This window comes from Antedon bifida, chromosome 7 (assembly GCF_963402885.1).
Source record: "Antedon bifida chromosome 7, ecAntBifi1.1, whole genome shotgun sequence".
NCBI classification, from domain to species: Eukaryota; Metazoa; Echinodermata; class Crinoidea; order Comatulida; family Antedonidae; genus Antedon; species Antedon bifida.
Genome location: NC_136232.1, coordinates 1,532,752 through 1,551,892, shown reverse-complemented (window position 1 = coordinate 1,551,892; position 19,141 = coordinate 1,532,752). Strand labels below are relative to the sequence as shown.

The 19,141-nt window shown below is 34.2% G+C and overlaps 2 protein-coding genes across 3 annotated transcripts; one reads left to right on the top strand and one right to left on the bottom strand.

The window, feature by feature from the left end:
- Positions 1-1,659: 1,659 nt before the first annotated feature.
- On the bottom strand, positions 1,660-7,111 carry LOC144849066 (eukaryotic translation initiation factor 3 subunit M-like). The gene is made up of 9 exons (XM_078706037.1): positions 6,981-7,111; positions 6,198-6,333; positions 5,688-5,823; positions 5,217-5,340; positions 4,787-4,881; positions 4,306-4,489; positions 3,883-3,964; positions 3,012-3,216; positions 1,660-2,854 (listed from the first exon to the last, which is right to left on the bottom strand). The coding sequence occupies exons 1-9, from the start codon at positions 7,020-7,022 to the stop codon at positions 2,713-2,715; spliced, it is 1,146 nt and encodes a 381-aa protein (XP_078562163.1). The 5' UTR covers positions 7,023-7,111; the 3' UTR covers positions 1,660-2,712.
- A 2,084-nt stretch (positions 7,112-9,195) lies between these two features.
- LOC144847863 (prostaglandin reductase-3-like) lies at positions 9,196-19,122 on the top strand. 2 transcript variants are annotated; one of them, XM_078704410.1, is made up of 13 exons: positions 9,196-9,314; positions 9,887-10,029; positions 10,189-10,276; positions 10,518-10,616; positions 11,458-11,556; positions 11,841-11,880; positions 12,427-12,455; positions 13,917-13,991; positions 14,679-14,750; positions 15,274-15,335; positions 15,625-15,724; positions 17,677-17,862; positions 18,330-19,122. In XM_078704410.1, the coding sequence occupies exons 2-13, from the start codon at positions 9,896-9,898 to the stop codon at positions 18,399-18,401; spliced, it is 1,056 nt and encodes a 351-aa protein (XP_078560536.1). In that variant the 5' UTR covers positions 9,196-9,314; positions 9,887-9,895; the 3' UTR covers positions 18,402-19,122. The 2 variants fall into 2 exon arrangements, with proteins under 2 accessions (XP_078560536.1, XP_078560537.1); XM_078704411.1 differs by having other exon boundaries at positions 9,219-9,296.
- Positions 19,123-19,141: the final 19 nt, after the last annotated feature.

Here is a 19,141-nt window from a genome sequence, read left to right as displayed (position 1 = left end):
CATGCGCAGAGTCGAATAATGGGTTCTGCGCATGTCAATTGTGCTATAGTAACCAGTTTTATCGAAAAATAAAAAGGTCGAAAATTGGCCATTTTTTGAAAAATCCCTGTACTATATATAGTACAGGGAAATTTTCGAAAAATAGCAAATTTTCGACCTTTTTATTTTTTGACATAAATGGTTACTATAGCATAATAAACATGCGCAGAGTCGAATAATGGGTTCTGCACATGTCAATTGTGTTATAGTAACCACTTTTGACATAAATGGTTACTATAGCATAATAAACATGCGCAGAGTCGAATAATGGGTTCTGCGCATGTCAATTGTGCTATAGTAACCAGTTTTATCGAAAAATAAAAAGGTCGAAAATTGGCTATTTTTGGAAAAAATCCCTGTACTATAGTACAGGGAAATTTTCGAAAAATGGCCGATTTTCGACCCTTTTGTTTTTTGACATAAATTGTTACTATAGCATAATAAACATGCGCAGAGTCGAATAATGGGTTTTGCGCATGTCAATTGTGCTATAGTAACTATTTTTGACATAAATGGTTACTATAGCATAATAAACATGCGCAGAGTCGAATAATGGGTTCTGCACATGTCAATTGTGCTATAGTAACCAGTTTTATCGAAAAATAAAAAGGTCGAAAATTTGCTATTTTTTTGAAAAAAATCCCTGTACTATAGTACAGGGATTTTTCGAAAAATTTCCGATTTTCAACCCTTTTATTTTTTTAAATAAATGGTTTTTATAGCATAATAAACATGCGCGAAGTCGAATAATGGGTTCTGCGCATGTCAATTGTGCTATAGTAACCACTTTTGACATAAATGGTTACTATAGCATAATAAACATGCGCAGAGTCGAATAATGGGTTCTGCGCATGTCAATTGTGCTATAGTAACCAGTTTTATCGAAAAATAAAAAGATCGAAAATTGGCCATTTTTTCGAAAAATGCCAAAATTTCGACCCTTTATTTTTCGACAAAACTGTGTATTATGGCTCTATAAGTTGCTGCAAAGCAATATATGCGCACATATAGCAATAGTATGGCAAAATTATTGAATTCTAAAAAGTCGATATTTTGGGCATTTTTCGAAAAAATCCCTGTACTATAGTACAGGGTTTTTTTTTCGAAAAATGGCAAAATTTCGACCCTTTTATTTTTCGACAAAACTGTGTATTATGGCTCTATAAGTTGCTGCAAAGCAATATATGCGCACATATAGCAATAGTATCGCATAATTATTGAATTTTAAAAAGTAAATATTTTGGGCATTTTTCGAAAACATTTCAAATCACATAATGTGTTCTGCCCATGTTACCTCAACATATTTTAAAAGGTCAATATTTTGGGCATTTTCGAAAAATGGCAAAACTTGGACCCTTTTATTTTTTGTCGTAACTGGTTACTATATCATGATATGACAGAATAACACATTTTAAAAATCAATATTTTTGCCTGTGAAATGTGTGAAACATAGCACTTTTCCGAAAAAATATCAGATAATGCACATGTTGCCTCAATAGGCCTACATATTAAAAAAAATATATATTTTGCCCATTTTTCAAAAAAAAAATGATTCTGGTAAAAAGTAACCATTTTCGATAAAAACACTAAAGTAAAAAAAGTAAAACGTAAAGCCCAATCTGTCGTCTGTAAACTTTATTGTATAAGCAATGAAGTTGGTAAGAGTTGAGGGTACCTAATGATAAAAGTACTACAAGGTAGAAACAGAGGCCAACATTTGTTATATGATATTCACTAAAAAATAAACAAAATATCACAATATTCAAACTAAATTGTTATAAAAATAATGAATGTTTATGAGTTGGATGGTGGAGAATATTTCACGTGTTGACTGAAATATTCTCCACCATTCAACATATACAAAACATTCATTATTTGTATTTATTTGTTTTATATTAAACATCTTCTCATTTGATTAAATGGAAGGTACATTTGATTCAGATTGCATCATTTTGCTTGTGTACAATTCTCCTTTTTCTGTCTGTAAACCTCTGTAAGTGGCTAAAAATGTTGTCTTACAGTGAATACCAAATGAGGGAAATTATTAAATATTTATTGACTCAAGTAAAATACTTTATATCCAATGAAAATATTTCACTTAAGTGCGATTGGTGAATCTTTCACATAGTGTGTACCGTTTCTTTCGCTACTTTATCAATTTCAGCGAATCCCACAATTGTTTAAAATCCTAAAATATGATTACCATGTAAATATGAAAACATGTGGACTGACTCCTTGAGAACATTTTTAAAGATAATGATTTTAAAGTCTATTTTGATTGTTCTGCTTTTCTTTTTGACATTGGAATGGCACTATAAAAATGGAACGATTGATTGATTTCAATAGGTTTTATTCGACCAAATCAAAAGCATCATATATTCGTCTTCCAAATACATTTCTGCTTAATTTTGCAACCAATCAGAGCACAGGAAATTATTACCCGTTCTTGTGCACTTATGTGAATAAACAGCACAGAAGACACGCGATCAGAGCACAATTTTTTTTCTCTGTGAAAACATTGGATTCGTGCAACTAAATTCACTAAGCCATGTTTTTGAATGTGCTGCTTGCACAGCATTTATTCTAATGACATAGAATAGAAGAATATTATAACTAATGGGAACAATCAGAGTCGCTTTTTGAGTTATTGTTCTTAATGTGTTGCCCTAGTGTTCACTGTGATGTCTGTTGTGCAATGGCAGTGTTTAATGATTCCAATCCTTTTGTTACTTGTCCCAGGTTTCGCTCCCATTGTTCAAGCCGTTCCCTTAATAACATCCATTGTTGTTTTCCAAATGTCCGATGGGTTGAAAAACTGAAAGAAAAAAGATGTTAATATTGAATTTATACTGTACTTCCCAAGACTAAAAATCTGAGTTGTAGTGGGCTTACACCCAGAAGTACCAATAAATAAATTGTATTGAAAATTATTAAAATATGAATCATAATAATATTTATTTATTAATTCTTACCTGACAACAACTTTCCTTTGCAATTGGTCAATTTTGGCTCGTACCATTTTCGTCCTGACCACGTCAATAATGAAGCCTTCCACTTCATCTTCCGACATCTGCATTTCTTTAATCACAAGGTCAAAGGGCAATTCCTTGTTGTCAACGGCCATGCTCATCAATGTCAATGTTCTCATCTTGGCAATGTTTTCCTCATGTGACAAACCTACATTAATACATATAAATAAAACTAGTTAATTAGTGACGTTAAAAATCCTGCAGTATAAAGTCTTCGTAGAGTACTAGTGAATAAAAACATCTGCCACTGTAATACGGTTTTATTAATTCATTATTCCGGTTATTTTAAAGATAGTACATGGCTTCTTTTTGAGATTTTTAAGACTATTTGAATATTACTGAGGAACAAGGTGCTTTAATGTCAGATATTAACTTGTGATGCAGATAGAAGTATGATCGAGATATATCGTACATTTATTTTACAGTTTAAATGGTATTTTGATCACAGATATGTAAAATTGGCAGAAATGTCTAAAAGAAGCACCCTCTTTAGTTTGCACAAGTAATCTGGAAAAGAAGCCCACCCTTCTAAAACAAGCCCATGGTTTTACTTTTACGGTATATATTTGACAGACTATTAATATCATATTATTTTAGCACTCGGTTTAAACGTGGATCTATCCATGAAATATATCCAGAATACTTAGTGTGATCTCATGAATTATTTTAGTGAAACTTTTATAACTTTCCCAACACATGGGTTTTTAAAAAGTGCACCCCGGACCTGTAGTTTCAAGAAGTCCTTATCTGAGAAGATTTGTTCGAGAAGACACCAGGCTTACAGTAATAGTATTACAATTGAGCAAAAACCTACCAAGTGATTTCACAAAGTCTGTGTTGGCTTTCTGGAACTCCATATAATCTATGAGTTTCCCAGATACAAATATTGTTAGAAGCTGTGAAAAAAAAAATTCATGTAAATTTAATATCACAGTTACACACACCAAGGTATAACAGGGATACCAAAACGCTAATGAACAGTTAGCAGTCTGGTGTGCCTTTCGTCTGTATCCAAAATACAGGGGAGTTATTTTTTCCTCAAAATGGCAAAATCATTATTTAACCTCACTTGCACTCCTAGTCCCTAGTTTGAAAAAGGCTTCATATTCATTTGTAACAAGATATCAGAAGCTTAAATTTCATTTAGGTCTATGGGCTCCTGGCACCAGCACTATTCTTGCAGGCGTCATAAATCAAACAAACTAAACCACAATATATTCTAACAATCTAAACCTACGTCGTGAATAAGCTCGCCTTCCAAGAACTTGACAGGTCGAAGGGCAATTAAGTGATCCATGAGATAAATGTTAGGATCGGCTAATGTGTTCACTATACACCTGTGAGCATCGTCTCTGGCCTTTGAAGCATTGTCTGTTGTGTATGTTCCAAGCAATTCAATCATCACTTTACTTGATGTTTCACTGGGTAAAGAAAAACAAATTATATTATAAAGCTTGGTTCCCACTAGGACGCAATGCAACAATGATGTGATGGAATATCTTTCAGCACTAAAGCTTGGTTCCCACTAGGACGCAATGCAACAATGATGTGATGGAATATCTTTCAGCACTAAAGCTTGGTTCCCACTAGGAAGCAATACAACAATGTGATGGATTGGTCAAATTACTTGCATTGCGCTGATGTCCTTGGTTCTAGTGGGAACACAGCTTAATGATTATCCAAAAAGTGCACAAACCACACATAAAGCTTTCAAATACCTGTGTTTACACTCCTGCAGAGCATCATACAGTAGTTTTAATACATGATGCGTCTCATCTTTAGTTAGCTTCCACAGTCCAGACCATTTTCGCACCTAACAAACAAAAAGATGAGAATAAAATACACATAAAACAAAAACTAGATTCAGAAAAGCAAAACAGTATTATTATTACTACTAGCTTTATTTAATAAAACTTTCAAATTAATGCATCCACTTATAAAAAGTACAAAATAAATTGTTGTTAACCTAAACCTTCCTATTGACTATTTTGGTATTTAAATTATGGTTTAAATAGCCAATTTTTATTTTTACCCACATCCAAATTTGTTCTCAAAGTGAAATTAAAATGGCATATTCAACCAAATATTTTGTGAAATTATTTGTTCAAGGGGCATTATATCTATCTATATGTATATCTTTGTACAAACCATATCTAAATCTGTAGGAATTTGATCACAATTCTTGGTCTTGCAAGCAAGTTTAAGCATACCGCAGTAAACTCCAAAAGCCAGTCGTTTTTCAGGTTCAACACCATTAAAAAGGTTATAAAGACTAGAAAGAAAATAGACAGTTCAGTAAGGTTAAAGGTCAGACTTATAAATATTAAACTTAAGTAAAGTTTATCTTAAAATATTTTTTTAATTTTTACTTCATTTTATACGCATCCAACAGTGTCAACAATTATGGATGGATAAACTGTTTTATAAATTATCATGCTTTTAAACTAAGTCTCATTTGAGGCTTAGGGAGTGGAGTTGTGAGTTACAACCATGGCACTAGGTCAGGATTGAACCCTAGACTTTGGGATTGGAAGGCAAGCATGTTAACCACTAATCTACAGCTTCACTACAAGTGAATCAAATATTTATGGAATGAATTATGAATTATTAATCTCTTACATTCTTAGTCGTATTGCTGCCCTCTCACCATTACCAATGACTAATTTTTCGGTAAGCAGTTCAACCAGACGTTTAATCACCTCAGGCGATTCATATAGTACCAATGAAAACACACTGTTAAACACATACTCTACATCTGTGAGTAAAAAAGCAGCAAAATGTGAATTGAACAAATGTTTATTTTTACTCATTTTTCCATACATTATGTACAAATTACAAAAAAAAGGATAGTACAAGATTAATAAAAAAGATTGCCCTACCTCTCCCAACAAAGGGATTGCTCTACCCCTCACTAAATAACAGCTCTCCAGGCATTTGTGAAGAGGAAGAGAGTAAGGAACAACGCTAAAGCTCTGTCTACACTATCACACTTTATGTGACAAAAAAAATATATGACATCATATCACTGCCATATTTGGGCATATCACTTCCATATTTGGGCATATCACTACCATATTTGGGCGCATCACAGAGTTTTACAGTGTAGACAGAGCTTAAAATACCACATACCATTGTCATCAGTTCCTTTCCATACTTTATCAATATCACTGATAACTCGTACAAGAACATCAGACTGGTTTGCTTGCGTCACTTCTACTGGAAGCTCAGCACCTTTTGTATTTACGTACACACATAACTCACTTAACTGAAATGAAATGGTATTAAAAGGTCAAAACACAATTGCTTAATGAGAGTATGTTTCTATACGTGTTTGATCCAAAAAAATTTTCTTAGAAATTTTGTGCAATAAAGTGGTGCTGCTAGTTTTAGATTAGAATTATTATTATTATGTCAAAAAAGAAAGTATTAATTAATATTATTATTTTTATGCCATGGCTAGCGAAACAGTACCGTATCTTTTGCTCTGGCATTGAGGAGATCAGGCCTCTGGCCCTCAAAACCTGAAAAAAAAAGGAAAACCCCTCCCCTACGGACGAGTCCAGGCAATTCAATCAATTTTTTATATTTAATAATTATGGTCACGGTGAGAAAAGAAAAAATGAGACATTTGACGAGATGTCAAAAACCAACACAAAGAAAATGAGAGCAAACACAAACTACAACACGACATTACAATCACAAATCATTCAAGCTTTTATGTTTAGGCCTAGGCGGGTCCGACCATCCATGACCACGCACGGTCAAGATCGTCTGTTCCCGCCTAGTAGGGCAAGGTTTGAAGACTTACTTTTGCTACCTGGCCTAGCCTACACAGAATGTATGACCAACATATGGAATAAAAACTATGTATTTTCTTAGATATTAATAATCAGAAAGTATAGTTAAACCCACCTGTTCATCTACTGGAACATTTATAAAAGCTGGTAAACTCATATCACCGGTTTTTCTGCTACAACTTTAACTTTATTTAATCGCAAAATTCGACCCCACACACACCATGCGGAAAAAACGAGTTGTACTCGGCATACCAAAATGGATGTTCCATCACTTGCCTGCTGGACATACGAGACTACTACTTCCGAATTATTTTTTCATAGCTTAGGGTGTGAATGGCAGGGGCTTAAGCAATGCGCGGTCGTAAAACTGGCACTAAAAAATGCTGGTGGTAAAATGAAATAAAATTTAATTAAAAAATAAAAATAGGCCTAAATGGTAGTATTATTACTATTAATAAATAAATGTACCAGTGTCACTGGTACTTACAAATAGAGCAAGATGAAGGGCAAATAATCGTCCTCTATTCCTCTGTAGTCACATAGGTTAATATTTAATAATAGGCCTATGGATAGCAACATTACCGCTCACTTTTCCGTTATCAAACACTACTACTACTTTTATTTAGTGGCAAATAGTTGATGATCTAAATATTTACTAGGCCTAAAAGTTACAAACTTCGCCGAACGGATCGGATAGGCCCTATTCCCAGAAATACTTTATTAATTAATATAATACATAATATAATATCCCTGAAATTTGTTGTTTAGAATTCTTCTTACTTTTGACTCAAGGAATATAGGGCCTACACCTCACGGGTATCCATTGCCTGGAAAAGAATTAGACATTACCAATAAACACTCCGATACGGAACGATAAATAGTAGCCATACATTATAACTAATAATCAAGATATTGTCGCCATGAAATATATTTCTTACAATTTTTTGTTGAATATGTCATTTTAATGTCACATAGCTGAGTATTCACTTTGACCAAAAACTGATCGAAAAAAAATTATTTACCTGAAAAAATGTAATTTAAAGTTAAAAACACTGAATTTTCTGTCAGACAATGAGTTTTTGGTTAAAATTAACCGTCAAAACTGCAAAATAGCCTATTAAAAGTCGGATTTTATTAGGCCTAATCTTCATTTTTCATGTTTTTGGAGGACAATGAATCTTGAACGTGGGTGCCGTACCTAAATAATCACCTAACCATACAAACTTACTGAGCAACGCTAGATAATCCACTGGCAACAAAATCATGCGAACGGTTCGTTGCGTTTTTGAGTAGTGTGTCAAGACACCGACACTTAAGAAACATGACTTTGGTTCGATCATGAAGATCTAAATGATATATGGAGCCGCCCTAAATAATAATGACCGCAGTAAAGAATAACCGCAGTTTTTTTTGCATTCTACATTTATAATTAAGGTACACGAGATATTTTTTCTGATATTCCAAATGGTATCTTTGAAGACCACTGGGCTTCCAATACAAATAATTATGAAAGATCTAGCTCTCTCATTGGGTTTAAGACGGTAAAAGTAAAACGTCAATTGAATATTATATGTATATAAAAAATGAACTAAATATTTACTTGATGCAAGTCTACTTGATAAAATTGACTTTGAAAGAGCATCGTTGAAATTTAAGCTGCGATCAAACACCCTTCCCATTGAAAGAAAAACATCTAAATGGTCAAATGACCCTAATGTTAATGGCTGTTGTCAATTGTGCAACAGAAATGAAGAAGAAACCATTCCATTATGCTAGAAGTTTTGGAACTTAGGCCTAATCTTTTCTTATTTTTATAACTATTTTCAAAATTTAGATTTAATCAACACAACTCTTCTTATTCTAGGCAATGGCAATGATTTATTTGATAATATTAATAGATCTTTAATTAATTAATTTAATTTTATGGTTAATTTTTCGTAATTTATAATATTATTCTGATTTTTGAGGTATATTCCAATCGTCGTTTTGGCAAGTGAGGCATTCTCTACTTATATGTAGATATTAATGGAACGTCAACATTATTTTAATTAACTTAAGGGGCCAAATGAATTTAATTCCGTCTTCTTTTGAATGGTAGGGCTAATAGCAAATAGGCCTTTTTCACGAAACATAAGAAATCTTCGATCAATGACAAACAATGCTGTGCATGTTCTAGTCTATATATTATTGCAAAGTCATTCAAGTAAATGAAATTCATTCTAAAAATAATAATTTTTGTTTAGTCATTTATCTGGAGACAACGTCATCAGCCCCTGGTAAACAACTGACCAATCACATTTAACCGTCACGGTCTGATGATGAAAACCAAATTATCGCCCGCCCCCTCACGTGTGCATGATTTGTTGACTTTTTATTTTTTTGTGGTTTATTTTAAGTTAATGTGCAAGGAAGGAAGGGGAAGTTTTAACAGGTTTTAAGTTTAAAATAGGTTTGTAATTACGTATAATATTAGGCCTGGGTAGGTCTAGTAGTAGGCTGCCTCAAACAACCAGCCAATATTATAATCAGCCTTGTTACGAGACAGGCCTAACCAACTAGGCCTAGGCTAGCTAGGCCTATAAAATAATATTAATAGCCTCTCGCGGCGCTACTCTCTGCCGCTAGTTGTGTCTAGCTCTCGGGACGGGTCTGAAGCTAGCCTAGTAGGCCCATTATTACTCCATCTAGCCTAGTCTAGAGAGAGGGCCTACTATGCCTAGTACTACTAGGCCTACTCCATGGCCTAACTAGGCCTACAATGCAATGTAAAATTGTAAGCTACATGGATGGTATCATAGCAAACAAAACAAATATAGCATATTACATCCTTACGTTTTCATGATGATTTGAAACTTTTGAGTCTAAAAGTCATACTACTGCCCTGCTGGTCGTGAAAGATTGGACACCTCTCACCTTCAAAATACACTGTGACTGCAGGTTGAAGGCAGGGTTGCATCAATTCAATTTTAGACTAGAGAATCTACATCACCTAATCCATAGATATGATTTTATTTCCAATAGACATTCAAGATGGCATCTGCTTTACCAAGAACCTTCAGAAAGATGATAGTCACAAAACTGACACAAAATTTCAAAGAAGCTACCAGCTTTCAGACAGTACCAATGTTAAAGCCAGGACCAAAAGATCTTCTTGTCAAAAATAGGTATGCAATTTTCAAGACTATACTCTTATAATATGTTTTGAATAATGTCAATCCCGAAGAGCCTTTGCTTCACTTTCTAAGTAAGAACAAAAAGATATAAATTACATGAGAATTTTTATTTACAGAACATGACAAGCTGATCTTCTCTTCTTTTCCCAGGTTTGTGGGTATTAATGCATCCGACATCAACTTCACTGCTGGCAGATATGACCCAACGGCAAAGCCACCCTTTGACATAGGATTTGAGGTCATTATTTCACTTTTCATTTTAACTAGACATACCCATGGATGTAATTGTGCCAAGTGAGGACACTCAACTTGAGAGTTTTCCACACCCAGCCTAAGCTTACTATACTTCAAAGCCATCTACCCAGCCTACCATTTTCCACAGCCAAAGCTTACTTTATTTTAACATAAACAAAATGAAGTGAAGAAAAAGGTTGTAATGAACAGCTGTTTTAAGATTATTATATATGTTTTACTATTAGGGTGTGGGTGAAGTTGTTGGTGTAGGTACTGACGTTGACAAATTTCAGCATGGACAAGGAGTGGCTTATATGACAAATGGTGCTTTTGCAGAATATGTGGTAAAGTATTCTTAAAAATTGCTTTGCACAGTTAGTGAAAACCACTTTTCATTAGTAAAAACCACTTTGGGCTAATGGGCTAGTAAAAAAACACCTTGGGCTAGTAAAAAAACACTTTGGGCTTGTAAAAACGACTTTGCACTAATAAAAACCAATTTTCCTAGTTAGTAAAAAGCACTTTGCACTAGTAAAAACCACTTTGCAAAAGTTTGCACTAGTAAAAATCATTTTAGGCTTGTAAAACCACTTTGGGCTCATAAAAAACACTTTGGGCTAGCTAACCTACATATTCCTTTGTGATTGAAACAAACATTCATCATTATAAGCAAGTAGGGTGCTATGAAATAGCCTTAGACTAGTAAAACCTAGCCTAGTGCATCAACCTAGCCCAGTGCATCAACCTAGCCCAGTGCATCAACCTAGCCTAGCCCAGTGCATCAACCTAGCCTAGTGCATCAACCTAGCCCAGTGCATCAACCTAGCCCAGTGCATCAACCTAGCCCAGTGCATCAACCTAGCCCAGTGCATCAACCTAGCCCAGTGCATCAACCTAGCCCAGTGCATCAACCTAGCCCAGTGCATCAACCTAGCCCAGTGCATCAACCTAGCCCAGTGCATCAACCTAGCCCAGTGCATCAACCTAGCCCAGTGCATCAACCTAGCCCAGTGCATCAACCTAGCCCAGTGCATCAACCTAGCCCAGTGCATCAACCTAGCCCAGTGCATCAACCTAGCTCAGTGCATCAACCTAGCCTATCCCAGTTTATCGGGTGGTGAATAAGTCATAACAAATAATGAGAAGACTTGTTGACTATCTTTGATATTGTTATTTATTTGATAGCTAGTACCAGCTTCTATTGCAACTCCTATTCCAGCTGCTAAAGCTGAGTACGTCCCATTCCTTGTGAGTGGCAGGACAGCAGACATCAGCTTAGAAGAGGTAAGGAAAATTGTATCGCAGATACAGCAGAACCAACCAATGGACACGCTCCTATTTAAAGGACACACTCCTATTTAAAGGACACACTCCTATTTAAAGGACACTTTACCAAGAAACGAATATTTAAACAATATGGCAAACAAATATTCAGGATAAAATTTGTCCCCTTAATAGAGGTTTTCTTGAGTGAAGTGATGAGTATTTTATCAGTTTACAAAACAACAGTGCACAGTACATCCTTCTCCTATTACCTGAATTTGAATTAACATTTTCTTTTTTTTCAGTTTGGTAAATTAAAATCTGGTGAAACTGTTCTTGTTACAGGTACAGTAATATACTTTATAAAGTTTTTTTTATGACAGTACGGTTGCAGTACACCATGTTTTTCCAAAAGGAGAATAAAGTTGAGAATGTCTGAACATTTCTGTTGTTACTGTATGCTAAAACTTGCATAGTTTGTACATAGAAACTATTTCCTTCTTGGAATCACATAGTGTTCTTGCTTTATTAAAAAAATGCCCTATTTTCATTTGCTGACTGAATAAATTATTTTAGAGCTTGATTGCATATTGAGCTCAAGGGCGTGTGGCGCAGTGTGTTGGGCTTTGGATTACTGATCGCGAGTTTGAATCTCTCGCCACATTGCTTGTATCCTAAGGCACTTACACTTGCCTCTCTCCACCCAGGTGTAATGGGAACCCGGCTAGGTCAAGACACAACTTTGGGCTGATTACTAGCTGCGTTATGGGAGTATGTTTCCATACATGTTTAATAAAAAAAAATGACCAGTGTAATAATGTGAAGCGCTTAGAATCATTGTATAAGAAGCGCTACATACGAACATATCTTTTTTTTTTATTCACTATATAGCTGCTGCTGGTGGTACAGGACAGTTTGCGGTGAGTACCCTACAGATGTACCTCATTATTTTAATCATTTCAATAAAGACCATTGAATAGGTCTTTCTCACAAACATGCCTCAATATGCCAGCATTTCTATACTGATATTGTTTCAGCATCTTCACCATCAATTTTCCGACACAACCATTTCCATTAAGAAACCATGTCGTAGTGATTGTCGATTGAAGCGGTTAAGGTAGATGTGCCGCAAACCAAAGTAATATCGGCACAGGTTGAAGGCTCTCTTTGACCAATATATAGTTCTGGTAGAACAAGTCTTCTTGGATAACGACTTATAACGGAGGTCCAGTGTACCCATATGGCTCACGTGCACTCTAAAGAACCCAGGGCACACAATCCAAATAAAGCTTTGTTTGAGCTGCAATAAGTATTATCATACCAACAACAAAGATTGTTTTCTATTCTTGTTGAATTATGCTATAAAAAAAACCCAAAAAACAACCAATTATGATAATACGCAGATACAGTATTGGGTTAATGCATCACTGATTTGTACACTTTTTAAAGATTCAGTAACATTTTTAGATAAACAACATAAATGTGTAGGCTGTCGTTGACACACAAATGTCAATACATTTTAAATTATATGTGACTTATGATTAAAGATCAGCTACCAAATCATGATCTCACTTAAATTATTGTAATTGGTTTCATTTATTTGTGTCGCAGAAATGTAATCATGGCTTAACTCTTCATCTATTAAAGCCTTAATAGCAATAAGTTCTTTAATCTCCTCAATCAACCGGAAACCCTGATTATATTTTTTATTTATTATGAGATATTAATAAAAATCTGGGACATGAATTTAAATTTATTTTGAGCCTAGCCTTTGGCACGTCATGTATTGAATAATAGAGGAGAAAATTTAATTGACTAAGTATTAAAAATACATATATAATACAAGAAAGCCACTCCAAGAGTGCATACCGCCTACTGTAAAATTCTCCTACATAAGATTTCTCCGGGAAAATATATATATATATATTTGTGTGTTTCTTAATGCTGTTTGTGATTTAGGCTAATTTCACTACAAGCATGTGTATGCGAGTTTGGTGTAATGGACCACATATCTATCTGTACATTCATTTTGATAAAGATCTTGTAATTACTTTTTGAGTAATCCTGCTAACAAACAAACACATGCGATCGATTACATATACCTCCGCCAACGAGGTAAATTATGTACCTCCGCCAAGGAGGTAAATTATGTACAACTCATTTTTTTTCTCTTTGAACGTTATTTAATGATTTAATAGCAGGATGTGTGAAATACAGACACATTAATTTACAATCCAATTAGTACAAATAATCTGTTTAATCTTTTCTGTCACAACATTCTGCCACAATGGGTATAGGACAATAAATAAACTAAAATTCCTATACGACATATGATGACATGCTGAAACTAAATGTGTATCTTTTTTTTCTTACCTCAACAGGTTCAGTTAGCAAAAGCAGCTGGATGTCATGTGATTGGAACATGTTCTACCCAGTCTAAAGTTGACTTTTTAAAGGTACAGTTAAACCAAGGCAATCTAACAACAGGATGCTGAGCTCCGGATATCAAAGGGTTTATCTGTGGCTGCTACACGATCAGTGTTCCACGCTCCTTAACAGACACTGCTCACCCCGGAGAATATGTACATAGTATAGTACTGTTTTGTCGCAGTCAGACATAAGATCAAAGGACTGTTACAAGTTCTTATCTTGGTAAAGCAAGCTCAATGTCCTGTTGTTAGATTGCCTTGGTTAAACATATCCCACGGATCCACTGAGGAAAACAGTACAAAATTCAGTACTTAAATTGTACAATCCAAAGTATCAACAATAAACCAACCTCCAGTATTTTGAAATCATTGATCTGCCACTAGATTATACAGTAGTTCCAGAGAGAGCAGATGCTGAATTTATTATCACTTTTGTGGGTTTCAAACTTAGTCTATAATGTATTAAGTTAAACATAAACAGTAACAAAGACCTCCTTTCCCATGAATGTTAGAAGTATTGTAAGGTGGTTTTTTAATTACATCTACATAGTAAGTATAATATATTTGAAGTTGATTACAGTATAAGAAATCAATTTTTATGTGCCATAAAGTGCCAGATATTTATTTATTATGTTTATTTATGTACAATATAGTAAAAAAAAAATGAAAAAAATAGGATCATATCATATAATAACTAATACTTTGATTTTGTAGTCGATTGGATGTGACAGACCTATCAACTACACTACTGAGAATCTTGCTGAGATTTTGATGCAGGAATACCCAGTATGTATAAGAACACTAAAGTACACAATACAATACAACAACAGTACAATCTCACCAGCATTAAGTATGTATAAGAACACTAGAGTACACAGTACAATACAACAACAGTACGATCTCACCAGCATTAAGTATCAAACTTTCATTTAAAGTTTGTGATGAAAAATCACATTCACAAGTATTGCAAAGTTCATGACATCATAGTGCATTTGTCAAATGTCAAAATTGTAAATATTTAATTGATGAACATGAAATACATATTAAAATGTTGAAAGGAAATAATATGAGTTGAGAAAATTAAATGACTAGATCAGGTACATGACCACCATCCAATGAAGTTTGTAAAGCCAAAGCATATCTACACTATCAAACTTTATGTGACAAAAAAATGTGATGTGCCCATATACTGTATGGACACGATGATGTCATATCACTACCATTGGGCACATCACATTTTTTTTGTCAAACTAGTTTGATAAACAGAGCTTAAAAATAGTGACTTCATTACATCAATTTTTTTCTGCAGGGAGGTGTAGATGTAGTTTATGAATCAATTGGAGGCCCAACATTTGAAACATGTATCAAATCGTAAGTACATTTTGAGGCACTGGTGCTGTGTGAACTACAATTTTGTTAATGCCGACATCTGTCACGAATGACAATACTAGATTAGTCTTATACATCCATTTAAATGGTGGATGAAACTAAGCCAGGACTGTTTAAAGCACCTTGGTCGGTCCTATCATTGATCAAGCGCCTCTCTTGTCCACTGCTCACCTTGACCAGAGGAAAGGCATTAGCCAATACGTCTGAGGCAGATACTAGATTTCACTTTAATTTAACCATAGTATAGTGATATAGAATTTTTTTTTTTCAGGCTTGGGTTCAAAGGTCGATTAATCGTCATAGGTTATATTTCTGGGTATGAATCTGACAAAGGCTTCGTTAACAGCGTGATCAATACTCTTCCACAACGGGTTAGTGTGACTGAGTTATCATCTGAAATCATTATTAAATTATAATCTAATGCACGGTTGTAAACATTTGTGCCTAAAGGGCCTGTTTCTATGTAACATAACATTTATAAATGATATAAAATAACCAAGAGGCAGGGAATTTCCAACATGCATACTGTAGTAGTCAATAAACCTATAAAGAAATGCGGTAGAACCCCATAAAAATGATCGAGAAGCAATATATGTTTTAACACTGCAGCGGACACCCCTACTAAGGGTATACATTTTACATTGAAACGAACAAGGGGCAATCCCTAATCAGGGGACATTTTGTTGGGTCCTGATAGTGTCCCCTTAATACAGGCTGTATTAGGGCTAACCTATAATCAAAACTGGAAACATTGCTAATACTTATGTTGTTCTTGTGTCATTGTAGGCAATCAAAAGAATTACTACATTCTATCCAGTCCATATTAAAAGGGAATTCCCCTCTTAAATTGTATAAAATTGATTCATTTGGTTTTACGAGTTTCTAAATAATCTTCTAATAAAAGACTAGGCTATAGCATAAATTTCAAATGCAATTGTATCAATAATAAAATAAATAAAAGCGTACATATCAAGGTTACCCAAGGTTGTACAGTATCAAGCACACACAAGAGCTCCCTGTAAAGGGTCTTTCACACCTGTTTCGGCACAGTTTTGGTCCAGCACCAGCAAATTGAACCTTAAACCTGCTGGAAAAACACTTTAATCACATGGGCACAGGACATACTGTAAATTAATTTAACAGCTACATGCACATCTTTCCCTATTCTGGATCTGGTGGGTTTTTCATAGTCTTATCATACCTTTGAGCATGTTTTTTTTCATGAAAAGGGCGCTATATAAATGTGGTATATTATTAGTATATTATTATACCTGCCGCATGTAAAAAAACTGCTCTGAATTCATCTATGGTTTATGAACATAGATATTATGTAACACATACAATAACACAACATCAATAGTTCTAATAAACATCTTTGGAGTGAATGTATTTTTGCGAGCATAATAATATTATATCAATACCAAATGTGATTAGTAATAATGTCACAGTTTTGTTGTCATCATTATCTATTTGACCTAACAATTATGTTGCTAAGCTCTCGGAAGGTAATTACGGTTGTATATTGCCGGATAACACTATTATCGTTAATCTGTTCATATTTTGATAGCATGTTATTTTAATGATTGCTTATTAGCACTGCTATACTTGTCTTTCTTCCGTTGAAACCTTATGTAACTACACATTTTGTGATATTTGAGTGAGAAAAATACATTTATAAAATATAATTATTTATACTGCGATTCCCCTCTCCAATGACCGGAACCATCGGCATCTAGTGAACTCACGACGACCTGATTGTGATTTAGGTTTAAAAAGTTGCCATCTTAACATTCAAATCAAATTAATCACTTTATTTATCTCATAAAAAAAACCAATTCTCAACAAAAGGAGTAAAGCAAAATTAGGAAGATGAAAGGGACCTTCAAGGGGGCTTGTGATAGGAGGGCCCACTAAAAACTAGTTACATTAAGATAATAAATAAATAAAAAAGACCAAAGGTGAAAAGCTCAAACAGCACAACTTTTGATCATGAGGTTTCAGGAGAAGTAACTAATTTCTAGTAGTGTATGATATAGATATTTTGTACCAAATTGCCTTTTACATACGTTTTTTTTTTTATACTGGGTAACCTCTTCAGAGGACCAGTTATGATTAGTGGCTGTGTGTGTACTAGTACTAGATGTGTACACTGGACCAGCCTACAGTTTATAGTCCTTATCTGAGAAGACTTGTACTAGCACCAGAACCATGTAGCAAGTGAGCCTTGAACCCTTGCCGATGTTATGGCTACATAATTATGTTTCCACTGTCTTAACCGCTCAGCCACTCACTTGCGAAATTTTTTTCTTGTTATTTTTTTCAGCTGTTATCAAAATCGGCCAGTGTAAGTGGGTTTTTGTTGTTCCATTACACCCATAGATATGCCGAATCCTTCAAACGCTTGGTCTCTATGTCTGAAACCGGCAAACTAAAAGCATTTGTGGATAATGGCAAGAATAACCCATCTGGACAATTTGTTGGCGTAGAGTCTGTAGTCGACGCTGTCAAGGTGAGTTTACTGTATACAGGTTTACCTCCACTTTTGGGACCCAGGTTTAAAGCTCCATCTACACTATCATCAAAGATAGAGAGACCATCACTAGAAGTGGTCTTTAAATTATCCTATTTATGTTGGAATGTTTATCTTTCTCCCCGTAAATTGTAATCAAGTTGGTCTGTCTGTCAGTCCATGGCTGTTCTACCCAAAAAATATCTGAACGCTGCTTTTTTTCTTTTCTTTTTTTAATCAAATTAATGTTTTAAACAATCATATGTTTGTTATAAAACAACAAATATTTTGTATTTGTTGAATTTTCACGCCATTCAACTCATTAACATTCATTATTTGTATATTACAATTGTTAGGCACCCATATTTGATTAGTACTAAGAATATATTTATTATTTATGAGTGTATTTTCTTTATAATCAAAGGACTGTTTGATTACATTTTTTTTGACAAAATTTTATCTTTTAGTATTTGTATTCGAAGAAGAGCGAAGGAAAGATAGTTGTCGAGTTAAATCCAGATGACGCTAGTAAACTATAAAATGAGAGGCACTATTAATAAGATGTTCTCAGGTCAAATGTCTTTTGAAATTAAAATAAATTAAGAAGGATAATATAAAAAATACTAATTTTAATTGACAGTGCTCTCTTCATTACGTTAAAATCATGTATTAGCGAGTCCGTGATAGTACAGTAAAACCAAGGTAATCTAACAACAGGACGCTGAGCTCTGGAGATCAAAGGGTTTATCTGTGGCTGTGACATGATCAGTTTCACGCCCCTTAACATACACCATTTGCCGCGGATAATATGTACATAGTACAGCTACTTTTGGTATTTGTCGCAGCCAGACATAAGATCAAAGGACTGTTACAAGTTCCTATCTTGTTGTCGTCAATGTATCCCTTTATTAAAGGGTGTGTCCCAAAGGGGGAGTTCTACTGTACAATGAATGGGTGTCCCAAAGGAGTGTACGCTAAATTCATTTGTAAACTTTTAGTGCTGCTGTAGTATTATATAATATAACAATTATGATAAGAAGATAAATATAAGAATTTTTATGTATTTTATTTATGTATTTTTTTATGTACATAAACAATATTGATGGTGATATTTATATATTAAAACAATTGTTTTTGTGTACTATTCAAATTTGAGTAACTTCTCCCCAATGACAATTTGATGGTGAATTAGTTTACACAGAACAGAACATATGTTAATCTTTATTATACAGTATTAATTAGAGAAAATAGATAAAATCAACTTTATAATAAAGGAAAA